The sequence below is a fragment of the Gadus macrocephalus genome, chromosome 20, assembly GCF_031168955.1.
Source record: "Gadus macrocephalus chromosome 20, ASM3116895v1".
NCBI classification, from domain to species: domain Eukaryota; kingdom Metazoa; phylum Chordata; class Actinopteri; order Gadiformes; family Gadidae; genus Gadus; species Gadus macrocephalus.
Genome location: NC_082401.1, coordinates 17,542,650 through 17,558,587, shown reverse-complemented (window position 1 = coordinate 17,558,587; position 15,938 = coordinate 17,542,650). Strand labels below are relative to the sequence as shown.

The 15,938-nt window shown below is 47.6% G+C and overlaps 2 protein-coding genes across 3 annotated transcripts; one reads left to right on the top strand and one right to left on the bottom strand.

Moving 5' to 3' along the window:
- Window positions 1-41: 41 nt before the first annotated feature.
- Window positions 42-6,223, top strand: LOC132448210 (uncharacterized). The gene is made up of 5 exons (XM_060039314.1): window positions 42-379; window positions 766-826; window positions 1,455-1,644; window positions 2,438-2,641; window positions 5,075-6,223. Exons 2-5 carry the CDS (start codon window positions 774-776, stop codon window positions 5,792-5,794), a joined length of 1,167 nt encoding a protein of 388 aa, XP_059895297.1. The 5' UTR covers window positions 42-379; window positions 766-773; the 3' UTR covers window positions 5,795-6,223.
- Window positions 6,224-6,464: 241 nt separating this feature from the next.
- On the bottom strand, window positions 6,465-14,760 carry hcn5 (hyperpolarization activated cyclic nucleotide-gated potassium channel 5). Of its 2 annotated transcripts, XM_060039310.1 has the most exons (11): window positions 13,879-14,760; window positions 13,647-13,848; window positions 12,193-12,379; window positions 10,803-10,907; window positions 10,551-10,688; window positions 9,611-9,772; window positions 9,031-9,124; window positions 8,693-8,820; window positions 8,221-8,367; window positions 7,846-8,083; window positions 6,465-7,293 (listed from the first exon to the last, which is right to left on the bottom strand). In XM_060039310.1, exons 2-11 carry the CDS (start codon window positions 13,844-13,846, stop codon window positions 7,121-7,123), a joined length of 1,572 nt encoding a protein of 523 aa, XP_059895293.1. In that variant the 5' UTR covers window positions 13,847-13,848; window positions 13,879-14,760; the 3' UTR covers window positions 6,465-7,120. The 2 variants fall into 2 exon arrangements, with proteins under 2 accessions (XP_059895293.1, XP_059895292.1); XM_060039309.1 differs by having other exon boundaries at window positions 13,647-14,759.
- Between the last annotated feature and the right edge of the window lie 1,178 nt (window positions 14,761-15,938).

The window sequence follows — 15,938 nt, the reverse complement described above, 5'->3', positions numbered from 1 at the left end:
GTATTCTTGTTCTTAATTTTCATTCGGACAACATCCAACTAAAAGGGAAATACCGCCACCTGCTGGGATAACCTGGGATTCATACCACCCCTGTAAAACAATACCAAAAGAGTTACAACTTCATGACTAGATCCGATTAAAGCAGATTACCTTGCATAAATATCTTTCAGATTGTGATTTCTCTCCCCCTTAACGTCCATCTTTTGCAGATGAATGCGCCTCTGTCAGGAGGAGAAGGGGAGGATAGCATCATGCTACAGTATGCTCCTCTATCAGAGGAGGTGAAGGAACATGTTATCAGGTTGTGGTTAATCAGGAAAGAGTATAAATAGTGAGGAATCATGAAGGTCATTGCACACCTGCAGAGAAAGCCACTGAGGTAAGACACACACAAACACACAATCAAACTTCAACCATACGTACTTTAGTTTGTACAGTTCATGTAATTTATAGCATTACAATTTGAACGGAGCATCAAATCAACCACCCTCCGACTCAGTAATAGTTCTTTCCACAGGCATTCCGGTTGCTGAACAGCTGTCACAAACAAATGTGTATACTTTGTGTATTAAATGTATACATATGAGTGCATTGTGCACATAGTCCATGTAGATCCGTAGGGTTTTTGTCTTTTTCTGTGGCTGATGTGTCCTTTGTGTTAAGGCAGGGAGAGGCCAAAGTATTTCATGGTGTCTTTAAAACACGTCACAATACAGTTGAACTTGAACTTGAACTCATGATGAAATGTTGTTGTCTTCGTTACAGAGCGTGACATGGCGATGTTTGGAAAGGTTTTGGAGCCGGTGGGCTACATGCAAACGATGAGGTGAGCTCATTTCTCTGACCTTCATTCATGACCTGAGAGTTTAGCCTCTCTGTACACTTTACATACTGCGGTAATAACTACATTCTTAAAGTGGGAGAATGAACAGTGAACATGTCATTGACCACATAATTACAAATCTGAACCTAAGAACGTGTATATGTGGCAGATGGAAGGTCATAGAGGTGACTAGAGTTAGATGCTCACAGTTCAGCCAGGCATAAACACATAGACGGATGATTATGTAAGTCAGTATGTCTCTATGGACCTGGTCTAGGTCAGCCTCTTGTCAAGTCAAGTCAGTTTTATTTGTACAGCCCACAGTCACGGTTCCAGTCTCAAAGGGATTCACCTGGCCCCAAATGATAAAACACCCTCTAAACCTCAGGGCTCTGAAGGACAAAGACAATCTCTCTAAACCCTGGAGGGAGGTCACCTTGACCACCAACACAGAAGAGGGATCCCTCCTTCCCGGAACGGTTAGGAGAGAGATAGAATCTGCATTTAGCAGATATAGAATGGTGCAGTACAAAACAAAGCAGGAAGTAACGTGGAGTGAGGTTAGATTAGTAACTTAGCTAGCAGGGCGTTCCAGAGGGTTTCTAACTGTGGTTCTGGTCCTGGTGATCAGGGGGCTGGTCCAGGGGATCAGCTCTTACCTGGGGGGTGGGGCAACACAGGAGGAGGCAGCGCTATCCAGGAAGAACCTGGACTACATCGACCAGGAGCTGGGCGCTGGGAAACAAGGGCTCCTCCTTGACAAGGAGGTCCACGAACTGGAGGGGGACCTGGCAGTGGTGTACTACCAGCTCGGGACTGCGGTGAGAACCCTGCTGACCAAAGGGAGGGGATAGGGGTCTTTCGACTGCTTCATCTAATGAACCAAAACACTATTTGGTGTTTTTTATTGATCCTAAAATGATTTATTGATTTTAGGATTACCTATCTATTCCCACTATGAGAGTGTCTATGCATTGTCAGGTTGTGGTGCACACCTCCAACTGTATTGCGATCCCTTTTCGGTCCAGACCCGTAGACTCTGTTTTAGGGGCCTCTGATGGGCCACCAGAGGGCCCTAGAGGGACAGGAGTTAAGCAGAGGGGAGCTGTTGAAAGTCAGAGAAGAAATTAGAGGTGAAGCTGCCCTTGAAGGACAGCCATTGTTCTCAAAACTGTTATGTTTTTACTGATTTAAAGGTAGTTATCAAAATAGATAGATAGAAGTAACTGGTAAAGCCCCAAAAAACAAGTTAAATGTCCAAATATATAAATATAGAATCAATAGATTGTGCTTAAGGACTAATTTCGTTTTTATTTAGCCTACTGAGCTAAAAAAAAAACAGTGTTAATTACACTTCTGCAGAGAAGATGAAGAAAAAAGCAAGAGTCTTGCTGTATTTCAAGTACAGTTGGAATTAGAATTTTGGTCTCACTTTCACTGTTATATTACTTTGTGTTGGTATAAATTAATCTTTTCAGTTAGGATTACGTATCCCTTTGTTGTTCCTTAGGTCCCTTATGCGCCATCGTCTGAGCTCTGCGTGTTTCCTCTTGTTCATCAGACCAGAAAACCAGTGTTTCTTGAATGTGCTGACCAGGCGATGCTGTCTTGCAGGTGCGCGCCGAGCCAGAGTTCACCCAGCGGGAGAAGGAGGTATTCCTCCAGTACATGACGGACTACCGGCTGGAGCGGCAGCTGACGGCTCTGCACGCCCGTCTGATGGGGGTTACGGTGCTGACCCAGCAGCCCCCCCTGCTGGAGGAAATGGTCCAGAATCAGAGGCCCAAACGATGGGAGTTGAGGGAGTTCTGTGTTAAGGTGGGGTGTGTGTGTGTGTGTGTGTGTGTGTGTGTGTGTGTGTGTGTGTGTGTGTGTGTGTGTGTGTGTGTGTGTGTGTGTGTGTGTGTTTGTGGCATTGTTTTTGGCAGTGTGTGTCTGTGTGTATGTGCACATGTGGTTCTGTGTGCAAGATATAATATGTGTTTGGGTATGTGTGTGTGTGTGTGTGTGTGTCTGTGTGTCTGTGTGTGTGTCTGTGTGTGCATGCGACTGCATGTGGATGTGCCTGCAGCTGTGTGTATCTGTCTGTTGTGTCCTTTATGGCTGTCTTTATGTGTGTGTGTATGTGTGCAAACTGCGCATGCATCTGCGTTTGGATGTGTGTGCAGCTGTGAGTGTGCATGTGGGTATAGGTGTGTGCGTGTGTGTGTGTGTGTGTGTGTGTGTGTGTGTGTGTGTGTGTGTGTGTGTGTGTGTGTGTGTGTGTGTGTGTGTGTGTGTGTGTGTGTGTGTGAGTGTGCTCTAAGCCTGTGGCAATGAGCATCATCAGATGGTGATTTATATAATAAAGAACTGGCTTCTGCCCAGGGTCAACATAACAGAACATCTGTCCTTGCTCAGATATCCACTTAATAACAACACAACCATAAGAATGTTCTGAACCAATAGCAGTTTGTATGCGGAAGTGTTGTTGCAACAGTTGATTGGTTAAGATACCACAGCCGTATAGAAATGAAATATTGACAAGACATCGTATAGTTTTATGTGCAAGCTGCCTCATTCCATTAACTGGGTAGGGTTATGGTTTATGATAGCAGGTGTGGATGAGTGCTCGGCCCAGGTCTCGTGGCTGGGCTGCCTCCACATGAACTCACCCCCAGGAATGAGAACGTTTATTTGACCTTCAGTGGAGCATGGACCACGACGTCACCCTTGGAGAGCTTATCACTTACAAACATGGCGGGGACCTTCACAGTCTCTCCTTCACGTGTCTTCAGTCCTGACTGGAGAGTGCTGCAATCCTAGGTTTCTCTCTTCCTCTGAAGAATAATTGTGTTAGGTATATCATTTTACTCTCAGGCGGTCTTTGAGTTTCAAACTGATTTAATGAGATACCAACTAACAATGCAACTCAATAAAATACCTTGGGTTTTACATGCCAAGTCAGTTGAATTAGTCTAGCCTTTAATCACAGTTCCAGTCTCCTAGGGCTTCAAAGACCATGCATTATGCGACACCCCCTAACCCTAAGCCCTCTAAAGGACTTTAAGGAAAAACTCCTCAGTACCGGAGGGAATATTCAGGAGAAGGATGCAGAAGAGGGACCTCTTCTTCCAGGGACGGTTAGGGTTATAAGCGGTGCCGAATGGCCAATGTACATCTAACGGTAGCGCAACACGAGGCAAAAACAAATATATAGAAGCAGGCATACATTCCTGGGAAGTCCAGATGTTTCATGAGTGTTGCAGGGCATGCGATGGTTGGGACGTGTATGTCCTGACGCAGGGAGTTTTTTTGTGGAGCGCTAGCGGTGTTTTGGCGGTCTATTCTGGGTCGCGGATCTCTGGAGGCTGGCTGCTGACTAACTGCCGCTATGCCACAACGAGCAACATCATTTGCATTGAGTTTCATGCACTCGTCCTGCAGCCTGTCAGGAAGATAAAGGGCACAGTCTTTTGTAAATGGGATTGCCGTTGTGTGTGTGTGTGTGTGTGTGTGTGTGTGTGTGTGTGTGTGTGTGTGTGTGTGTGTGTGTGTGTGTGTGTGTGTGTGTGTGTGTGTGTGTGTGTGTGTGTGTGTGTGTGTGTGCATGCAAGTGTGTGCGTTTGTGTGTGCATTTAAGCGTGTCAATGTGCGTGTGTGGGAATGTGATTTAGTGTGTGTTTGTGTATGTGTGTGCGCGAATATGTGTTCAGAGATGGAGCAAGAGTGTGTTTGTGTGTGTGTGCATCCGTGCATAAGTCTGTGAGTGTGTTTTGCCAGGCGGATAGACGCAAGCTGTCTATCTAGTATTTGTCTGGGTGTATTGAAGTTAGGCTGAGTTGTCTGTGTATACTTTGTATTGAAGCTAGGCTGGGTTGCTCCAACACTATATACGAGAGAGGGAACATCTCTAGAAATTACCGTGAATGGTGACTTGCAGGTGATTATTCCCCTGATGCCTTTCCGCCAGTTGCCCTTGAGCACACTAAGCACTTATTTAAACATCATTACCAAACTTAATTACCGAAACGTCACCCTTTTTTACGTTCATTTAAATTCAGTTTACTTTATTGATCCCGGGGGAAATTATCTCTGTTGCTGCTCATAGCTAGATAGATCAAAATTCATAAAATATAATACACAGCTCCAAAATCGGAAACATTTCTATGCAAAACTAGCAAAGGTAACGTTGAGACTATCAACCATGGAAAGATAATCCAGCTCCATCAGCACTATCATCCCCCTCCTCCTGTGATTGGCTGCCCGCAGATCAACTTCGTGCTGGGCACCGGTCTGCTGTGTCTGCTGACCCAGGCGTCGCTGACGGGCCGCGACCAGGCGCTGCTCGTCCGGACCTGGTCCGAGCGCATGGGCGCCCTCTATCGCCGCATGAAGACCACAGGCGGACGCTGCTCCGGCTACTTCCTGGAGCAGGCGGAGGAGGACGTGAGGTCACAGCTCAACGCCGCCCAGGAGAACCGCGCCGCCCCCGACGCCGCCGCCGCCGCCATCCTGGACGCCCTGGAGAAGAACTACGACTGGCTCCGCTGGGCGGTGATGCTGCACCCCGCCCTCCCGAAGGGGGAGGAGCCGCTGGGCGACGACGACGGCGTGCCGGCCGAGCGGCAGCCCAAGCACTTCCTGTCGGTGGCGTCGGAGCCGCCGTGCCCCCAGGTGGTGGCGTGCTTCAAGGACCAGCCCACCTCGCTGGATAAGAGCCGCATCCACCAGCTGATCGTGGACCTGGAGTGGAAGATCCCCAACCCGCCCCCGGACGTGTACGCCGCCATAGAGAAGGACCCGGGCCTCGCCCAGCGCTACCTGGCCACCCGCATGCTCAGCAAGCTGCAGGAGGGGCTGGGGCCGGGCGTGGCCGTGCACGTGGTGCCCGGGCGCATGGAGATGAAGTGCAACTTCCCGACCGCATCGTATTACCTGTACGAGTACAAACACCGTCTGGCTACCGGCACCGTGTGCGTGTTCGGATAGAGAGGGAGGGGGGAGAGGGACAGAGAGGGACAGAGAGAGACAGAGAGAGACAGAGAGGGAGGGGGGAGAGGGACAGAGAGAGACAGAGAGGGACAGAGAGGGACAGAGAGAGACAGAGAGGGACAGAGAGAGACAGAGAGGGAGGGACAGAGAGGGAGGGGGGAGAGGGACAGAGAGAGACAGAGAGGGACAGAGAGAGACAGAGAGGGACAGAGAGAGACAGAGAGGGACAGAGAGAGACAGAGAGGGACAGAGAGAGACAGAGAGAGAGGGACAGAGAGAGACAGAGAGGGACAGAGAGAGACAGAGAGGGACAGAGAGGGACAGAGAGAGACAGAGAGGGACAGAGAGAGACAGAGAGGGACAGAGAGAGACAGAGAGGGACAGAGAGGGACAGAAAGAGACAGAGAGGGAGGGGGGAGAGGGACAGAGAGGGACAGAGAGAGACAGAGAGGGAGTGGGGAGAGGGACAGAGAGAGACAGAGAGGGATGGAGGGGGGGGAGTGATGGATGGGGTGAGGTGCTAGGGAGAGGGGGAGAGAGTGACATAGAAAGAGTGAGGCGGAAGAAAGAGGCAGAGGGCTATGAGCGATAGAGGGGGGGTGAGAGAGAGGTTGAGAGAAAGAGGCAGGGGAATAGTGTGCAAAGAGGAGAGGGAGAAAGAGAGAACTGCAGCTTGTCTGCTTTATTGCTTTTTCTTTCACAGTGGCAAACAAATTACTTGTCATTTCACTTCAAAATAAATCATACTTTTCAAAATAAACGTCCCATTTCAAAAACAAGGAAAAACATTGGCATGTATTTATTGCATCGTATTGCATCGTATAATGTACACAGAACATATTAAGGTAATGATCGAGGAGTTAACCGTCGAGGAGTTTAAGAGGACGTGTATAGGGTAACCCTCTGTAAAGGGAAAGTTATTATTGCTAAAATAATCTTGATATTAATCCAGGCAGAAACATGGATCTATTCACATAAAAAAGAAAACATTCTCCAGAGCTGCAATACTTTCAGCAGTTTCCTGTCCCTTACCACTCATACAGAATATTGCAAGTCTTGTATAAAACCATTGGTCAGTGTATCCGTACTTTATAACTAATGTAAAAAAAACAATATTCAGTGTATATAGGAGTTATAAACGTATGGACTTTATAAACTGCAGTGTATAGATACAGCGTAGTATAGACTTTATAGACATTGTGTGTGTTTTATAAATGTCAGCGTACATGTACAGTACAGTATAGGCCATGCCTAGATACAGCATATCCACCAGCCTGGCTCCTGTCGCCGCCCGGGGAGAGTCGTGCCGGTCGTGGTGAGGGCTCAGAGGGAGCACGCCCCGGGCTCTGTGCCAGGGACTTTCTCCAGGTGTTTGCGGACGGCAGGGAAGCCCTGCAGGGCCTGCTGGAATCCAAGCCAGGAGAGAGTGAAGCACTGGCAGTCAGTCAGGGCCTTCGCCGTGGCTACATGTCTCCCTTTGGCCAGCACGTATACCTCTGGGGGAGCCAAGGACACACGCGCGCGCACGCACACGCACACACACACACACACACACACACACACACACACACACACACACACGCAGTCGCACATGCATGTTAACCTGCTGGCGGGTAGATCAGAGGTTACATCACCACAGCCACGCAGCTCAGTTCATGGGGGATCCAAACGTAGCTAAAGGCAACCCGCTGCTCAACGCACCGAGACCGATTCAGCTCCTAATCCTGACAATGCTAAATCCGCAGAATTAAAAAACATCCCCTCAAATCGCGAAAGCTTGTCGGTTTTTAGACAAGTAAGTATATATAAGAAATGCAGTTTAATTGTCTTCGCTGCAGTTTTTAGTTTGTCAGATCTTTTTTGTTGTTCTGCAGGGTAAGCTGTTACTTGAGGGTTGCTGGTTCAATCCCCCATTTCTTCTTGCTTAAGGATGAAGTGCCCATGAGCAAGACTCTTAACTGCTGTGTGTGTGAGAAATTGTCTCTAAAAGCTTAATAGTGGCCATTAAGCCCCTAGAGGGTATAAATGACCTTGCAGTTTGAACCCACCTCCAAAGTAGTCCCCATCGCAGAGCTCCCTCTCCACGGAGTCTGTCTCCACGCTGACCTGCCCGTGGTCGATCAGATACATGCGGTCTCCAGGGGAGTTCAGCCTGAAGATCACGTCTCCCTCCTGGAACACCTCGTACCTCAGCTTCACCAGCACGGCGTTCATGAAGTTCTTGTCCAGGTCCTCGAACATGGGCACCTTTTGCAGAAGCTTGCTGCACATGGACAGCAGGATTTGCTGTGGAGAAAGAATAGCGTACGATAGCATAGCTTAGTTTAGCATAGCATAGTTTGGCTGTGCATAGTTTAACTTAGTTCACGGCCGGTAGATCTTCGAAGACAGTATGAACCTAGTAAACAAGTGCACGTTTTTACCTCTTTCAGTGCGGTGGAAACGGTATCCATGATGTCATTCTCATCGAACCACTTCCCACCATAGCGTGCCTGGTAGTAGCTACTGATTCTCAGCTGCAGCTCAGGAGGGAGCTTCATAAAGGTCATGTAGTGCTCCAGGCGACACATCTACACCAACAAGAGGTTTCAGCATATTCAGTAAGAAGTTGCCAACACCTAACAGTTAACAGTTAACCGCTTGCAGCTAATGGTTACCGTTAACACCTTATGCTAACAGCTATGGCCAACAGCTAACACTTAAAGCTAATTGCAAAGGTTAATGCTAATAGCGAATGCCAACAGCTAACGTTAATAGCTTAGAGCAGGCATCTGCAGGATGCTGTTCTCTACTGGTCAGGATGCTAATACAAACGAGTCACATGCATTTCCACAGTAATACACAATTTCTGTATTAGGAAAAATTTCGACTCAGGGACCAGGGACACATGCAGACCTTGCTTTTGTACTCCTTGGCGGTTGGGTCGGTGTTGGCTATCATGGTGGTAGCGTTAGCTACCAGCACTGTGTACATCATGCAGCCTGAGATCATGCTAACCATCACGATCCACATCTCCACATAGTCTGGGGGAGAATGAGAACAGAGAAGTCAATGAGCATCAGTATCAACACGTCTACGTAGTGGGAGCGAGGAAACGAGAACCAAACCAACCAGAGATAACACTGTTGAGCGCCGCGCTACTCTGAAAGCAAGCCGTAAGCTTGCATGCATACTGCGGTACCATGAAGCCATATGTATGCAAATTGTGTGTATGTGTAGGAATAAGGTCGTACTAGTGGGGGCGTCCATGGAGCCGTAGGAGAGGGCGATCATCTGAGACAGCGCGCGGAAAACCCCCCAGGAGTATTTAACGCTGACCGTGGCGTTCTGCGCACACACAGGAGAAACACAGAGCACCCGCTTTATCCTCCAACAGTGACCTCCAGCTCTGTGATCCCTTTGATATCGTGGGATGATGTTAGAAACCACGCATGCATTAAAAAGTGGTGAGTCATGATAAAAAACAGGAATCTTTTGTGGAATTTAGAAGAGTACGATTGCACCACTCTTGTAATTCAGTTTTGGGTTTTCTCCTCAGTTAAACTGTATCCCATAAAATAATCCTCCATGTCTCCAGGAGTGTATGATTTAATGAGGCGGGATTCCATGATTCAATGGTTCATTGATTCCAAGGGTCTGCCATTTCAGGATTCCATTACATTTAACGATTTCCATTACATTTAACGATTCGTTTAAATCATCATCCTGTGATTCAAAGGTTCCATAATAATGCATGACTCCAGTAGAAGAGGATGGTAGGGGTTTCAGAGTTCCACGATCTCAAGACATCCCCTGATCTCATGGGGTTCCTACCATGAGGTTCTCCTTGCGGACCCAACAGTCCGAGGGGAACTCCTCCAGCATGGGAACAAAGTACTGGATGCAGCCGTTCCAGTGGCAGAGCAGGAAGATCATCATGAACAGGGAGAGGATGCGGAAGAAGAGCCGCACCACCTCCAGGTTGGCGTTGGAGACCTGAGTGGGAGGAGGGGATCATAGTGTGAAGCACCTTCTCGCTGTTAGTTAGTAGACAGACGAATCAAACCCATGCCAGCTCTACCACCTTACAACCATAACGTGGCCAGTGGCTTCGGAGGGTCATTTGACTTGAAAGCGGTGGTTTCAAGTGTGGTTGACACTGCTGGCGGTGCATGAATGGTTGTAAATCGCTTAGGACTAAGGCAAAAGTTAAATGCCCTATAATATAAATATAAAAAATGTGAACTTAACTCTACAGATCGATACACTTCCAGAAATCAGAGGACGAATAATGCATGGACGAATGAAGCGATGGAATGCATGATGAGGTCTTGTAATAATGTGGGCATGAAAGAGTAAACAAGATCTATTATTTATTATGTCTGTATCCAGATGAAATATCAGAACTCGACAGCCTGGTCCAAGTGGAGCACGGTGTTAGTGATTTCTCAAGCTCTCCTTTCAACCGTGACGTCAATGTCCAGAATAGCGGAATAAACAAATGTTGTCATGATGTGGAAGGAATGAACAGAAAGCATGAATGAAGTCTTAAATTAGCTGTGGGTATGAAAGAATAAACAAAGATGCAATATGTGGTCGATGTCCAGGTGAAGTGTCAGGAATCGATAGCCTGGTCCGAGCGGTTTCCCGCTCTGACTGAGAGCTGACTCGGAGCGTCACCCGATGCGGGATGCCGCTCAGGGGATCTGCAACCGGAGAGGCAGGATGAGATCCATAGGGTTTCTGATGCCGAGTGTGGCTCCTCTCCACTCACTTTCTCCACCTCGTTGAAGAAGCGCACGAGTCGAGACACGCGCACCAGGCGAATGAGGCTCAGGATCCGGACGAACATGAGGATTCTCATCATCCTGTTGGTCTTGGAAGGGTTGTCCTGGCTGTGGTACTGCAGGTCCTGTGAACACAACAAACACCTTCCTCCTCAACCACGGCACGGCGCTTCACACGAGCTGCTTTTGCCTTCACTAGGCCTTCCGACCGGACGGATACAGCTCGAGGCAAGGCTTACCGCGAAGAAGAGGATGTAGCCGATGGGGAAGGCTGCGATGACATCCAGTAGGAACCAGCTCCTCAGATAGCTCACGCGGATCTGCTTTACATCCAGGATGGCTACCTGCAACAAAGGACCGGACGAAATACACACAACAGTCACGTACATTTTAGTATTTCTGCAGAGCCTGTTGAGTTGAATTGTGACAGTGACAGTGACAGTGAGATGTATCCTTAGATACATATCCTTTACATTTTTAACAGTCACAACCGTTTTTTTTAATTAAGAAACTGATGTGGGGGCTGTGGGGGGGGGGGGGGGGGGGGGGGGGACTCCTTGGCTGCCCGATTTGCCCATGAGACCGTTTATTTTGGCGAAGCAGAAAATAAAATGAATGGAGGGCAACTGGTTCTCCAGTGAATAAGGTACATTTACCCACAGGGCTACAGGGCCCAGAGTTCAAGGCTGAGATTCTAATAGGGACTGAAACGTCTAGATTAATATTTCACAACGTCTTAGCGGGAGGGAAACCGCCATATGTTAATGTAACTGCTGAAAACACAAGGACCCACACACACACACACGCACACACACAAACATCACTTCAAAACATCATTAAAAATTTGCACAAACGCACAAACACAGGAACTAGGGCTGGGAGTAAACAAGCGTCTACAGGAATACCCGGGATGGTTGCAAGAGGTTTCAAAGAAGCTGGCATGAGTCGACCGCCAGAAAATACACCACGTATCATCTCCTTAATGCCCCGCTGGAGGCGCCATGCTTGTATTTATCTGTAATTCACCCATCATCCGAAATCTGCTTTACAGATAAACCAAATAACCATGGCACGGTGGTCATCTACAGAGTCCACGGTGGATTTTGGGTTGGGGGGTTGGAAGGGGGGGGGTAATCTGGTTCCTTCGTATTTTAAGGGGATTACTGACGGGGTCAAAAATGGACTGCATGTGCTCGTCTGTGGTGGGATTAGTCCTCCAGATTGAGAGGAGAGAGAGAGAGAGAGAGAGAGAGAGAGAGAGAGAGAGAGAGAGAGAGAGAGAGAGAGAGAGAGAGAGAGAGAGAGAGAGAGAGAGAGAGAGAGAGAGAGAGACCTAGAGACCGAGAGAGAGAGAGAGAGAGAGAGAGAGAGAGAGAGAGAGAGAGAGAGAGAGGATGAGAGTAGATGAGAGAGGAGAGAGGAGAGAGAGAGAGAGAGAGGGAGATGGAGATGTATTTTTTAATGAGATGGTTTTTGTATGCTTTGGCAATATAGAAAATGTATTTTGTCATGGGAATTCAGCTATTCAAATTAATAAATGCAGAGGAGAGGAACAGAGGAGAGAGACAGAAAGGAAAGAGGGAGACAGAGAGCGGAGAGAAAGAGAGCCAAATGGCCACCATCGGCTACCTCGCTATCCTCGGGTATGATGCCCATGCGGAAGTTCAGCGCCACGTCGATGAGGAACAGCGTGTCGGAGAAGACGTTGAAGCCCTCCCAGCCCAGGCCGTTCACCCCGTCCAAGAAGGCGATCTCCATGGGGATGCCAATCAGGTTCAGGAACGTGATGGCCATCATGCACATGATGTAGTAGCTCCTGGACACACAAAGGAGCATGCATTACTCCATGATGTGCATGGTAGATATGGGATGTTCTGGGATTTTACTTACGTTTGACTTCTCACATTGTTGGTATCCAGGTTTTGCCGTGAACCTACTCGCCCTTCTACAGTCTTCTATAGGTAATCTATGCTCCCTAAACACGTTGAAACTGTAGCTGTAGATAATGGATAAAATGCTGGACCACATCCGCTGTGTGATGACCAATCGATCGGTTCCACATGGCTTATGGTTTATGGTGCATGCGGTGGGCAGCTTGCTGGGCGCCTGCTAGTGTGCTGACCATTAAGGCGACACGCCTCATCGCGACCGTGGGTTACATTCACTCACTGCTTCGCAACACATCATTCCCTCTCCTCTTCAACCCACTTTTGTGACTCTGCAGTGCATGAGAAAATGCCTAAAAAGACAGAATGACAAAACTATATATAAAGATGTGTGGTGGTCAGGGAGTGTGGTCTGCCATCTAATTCTCTCTGCTCTGTTACTCTTTTGACCAGAACTTCCAGAAGCTAGGTCAGGTGATCAGGAAGGGGAGGGAGAGGTTTGGCAGGTTTCATCAGGCTGAATAAAGTTCTGGATTATTCTGGTTTCCACATTATTTCATTAGAGCGTAAGATGACCGGCCCAGCTTCCTTCTGTTGCCACTCATGCACGCAATCGTCCAAATCTCATCCCTTCGGACAGTTATCAACAGTCACCCATTATGAGCAGTAATACAATTAAAACTGTGTACTAATTAGAGTATGAATCTAATCATGAATAGTACAAATGTTCATGCCTTGTTAAACTACGTCATCAGTGCTAATACATCATTATAAGAAGTAATGACAGCAAAACATAATCATAAGGTGAACCGGTTAAACAAGTGTTGTACTAGGCAATCAGAGAAATAAGGGATGGATGATCCATACTCCACTCTGGAGTCTTCAATTTGATAAAGTACAAGGCATTGGTTGCATTGCGGTCCTACCTTAAAGGGGACCTGTCACATTCTGCTATTTTCTAACATGAGAGAGAAATGCTTCACACACGTGTGGTGGAAAGACACAGTCTGCAACATCAACACAGTTTCCACGAAAAAACATGGAAAAGTTGGACCATAGATGTTGTTGGTACTCTTTGGAGAACGCCAACCCCGATCACGTTAGAGCCCATTTCCCGATGACGTCAATGGTCCAACTTTTCATCACACGTTCTCGTGTAGCTATGCAAGATAAAGTACGAGGTAGCACTGGTGTTACCTTAAGAGGCTGAAGGGGTGTATGACGAGTACTCCGCTCTGCAGTTGGCGGATGCATTCCTTCTCCACGGCCACCTCGCTGCCGTACACGTACAGGGACTGGCGGTTCAGCTGGGGGAGGAGCAGCGACCTCCAGCCGCTGGTGGCCCGACTGCTGCCTACCCCGGTAGACCCTGACATTGACGCTCTCGGCTTCTCCATCCCTCCTCACGCTGACACACACACACACACACGCACACACACACACACACACACACACACGCGCGCACACACACACTCACGTGCCCTCACGCACCGCTACTGCTCAGCCACACACGCCATTGTGTCTGGCAGGCTCCCGGCGCGAGCGAGCTTGGCTTGTGCTTGTGAGCGGGACTCGACCTGCTTTCCTGCTTGTCAACAAGGTATTGTTCCATCCCCACTCCCCTGCTGGTATATCTCTTATAGCAGGGCTGAGTCACACAGTCTCCCGTTCCCTCTCTGTAGCCTCCCCTTACCTCTCTCTCTCTCTCTCTCTCTCTCTCTGCACCGCCCCTTATCTCTTCCAGTTGCTCTCGCTCTCTCCCTCTCTGTAGCCTCCCCTTACCTCTCTCTCTGTACCGCCCATTACCAGTCGCTCTCTCTCTATGAATCCCGTCTCCTTCCTCTCTCTCTCTCTCTCTGTCCGTCAATATTTTTTTTATCTCTTTCTACGTCATTTTTTCTCTCTTCAAACCCTCCCCTTTCATCTCTCTCTCTGTTACACTTCCCGTCTCTCTCTCTCTTTCTGGTGCCACCCTCTAACTCTCTTTATACCCTTACCCCTTACCCCTTTCTCTCTCTGTTATACCCTGTATCTCTTTCTCTCGTTTTCTTCCTCCAACTCTCCCTGCAAACCCTCCCCGTACTTTTCTCTCTCGCGTCATCTTTCTCTCACTTTTAACCCCTCCCCTTGCCCTACTCTCTCTCTCTCTCTCTCCATCTCTCTGTATCTCCCCGTCTGTATCCGACCCCTTATCAGCAGCCCCCAACTCTCTCATTATCTCCCTCTATCTCTTGCTATCTATGTCTGTATCTCTCTCCCTCACTGACTGTCTATTCTATGCGCTCTCTCTCTCTTTCCCATCAACTATTCAGTGCGTCTGTCTCTCCACCACATGAATCAAGCCACGTCAAGGACACAGTGACAGGTCGGCAACATTCATTCATTTTTTTTTTTTGGGGGGGGGGTGGGGGGGTAAATATCACAATTATCCTCTAGTGAACAAGACATCTGGCCGGGGAATCAGGATGGGTTCAGATAGGGCAGATGGGCTCGCAGATTTGTCATCTGACAAATTAAACTGTAGATACTCTGGTCAGTCACCTAATCAACACCTGAAAATGAACAGAAACTCACTTAGTCAATTCCAGATATAGTATATTCTCATCTTCTTATCAATACCTGATACAGTGTATTCTGATCACCTAATCAATGCCTGCTACTGTACTCCGATCACCTTGGGAATGACTGATATCGTACAGATACTCTAGTCATCTCATCAATATCTGATACTGTACGGATTCTCTGATCACCTCATCAATACCTGATGTCAATACAAGCATTATCCACATCTTTATCCAGATACTCACCAAAAATATTCAGATTCTTTTTAGAAAAGGGATTATTCTATTTTGGTCATTTGACCATTCTCCATATTGCGATTACATATTGACTCTTATTAATGTTGCTATTATTATACTTCATTTTTCGTGACAGCTGATGGGATAAATGTTGAGACATTTTCATTAAATTATGGGATGTATTACAACGGTAGAATTTGACCAGAAGGACATGTTAGCCATGTTACAAGGACAGCTGTAACGAGCACAGCTGTTACAAGAGCAGCTGTCACTGTGCGTGCCCAAGTTTGTGAGTGTGAGACAATGTGTGTGCGTGTGCGTGTTGTGTTGATCCATGATCTGGAATGAATCCTGTTAATCTCCATGGACAGACACAAACACACACATATTGTCTGGGCTAGCATGTTGTTGTGGCTTATGGGTAAACAAAGACGTCCATGCCGCAGGAAGTTGCAGACATTTAATTTGTTATGAATGTGACAAATGTGTCACATTATATAAGTAACATGTGTCAGATATGTATTATATATGTCTGTGTCATTTTGCATGCATATGATATATGTATTTATATAGTAAATATCTGGATAGTATATATGTATATGTGTCCTTATGTATGTTCATTATACATGTATGCGTGAACTATGTAACGATACACATGCTCTGCCTCATTCATCTTCTGCAGTGGTCTTCT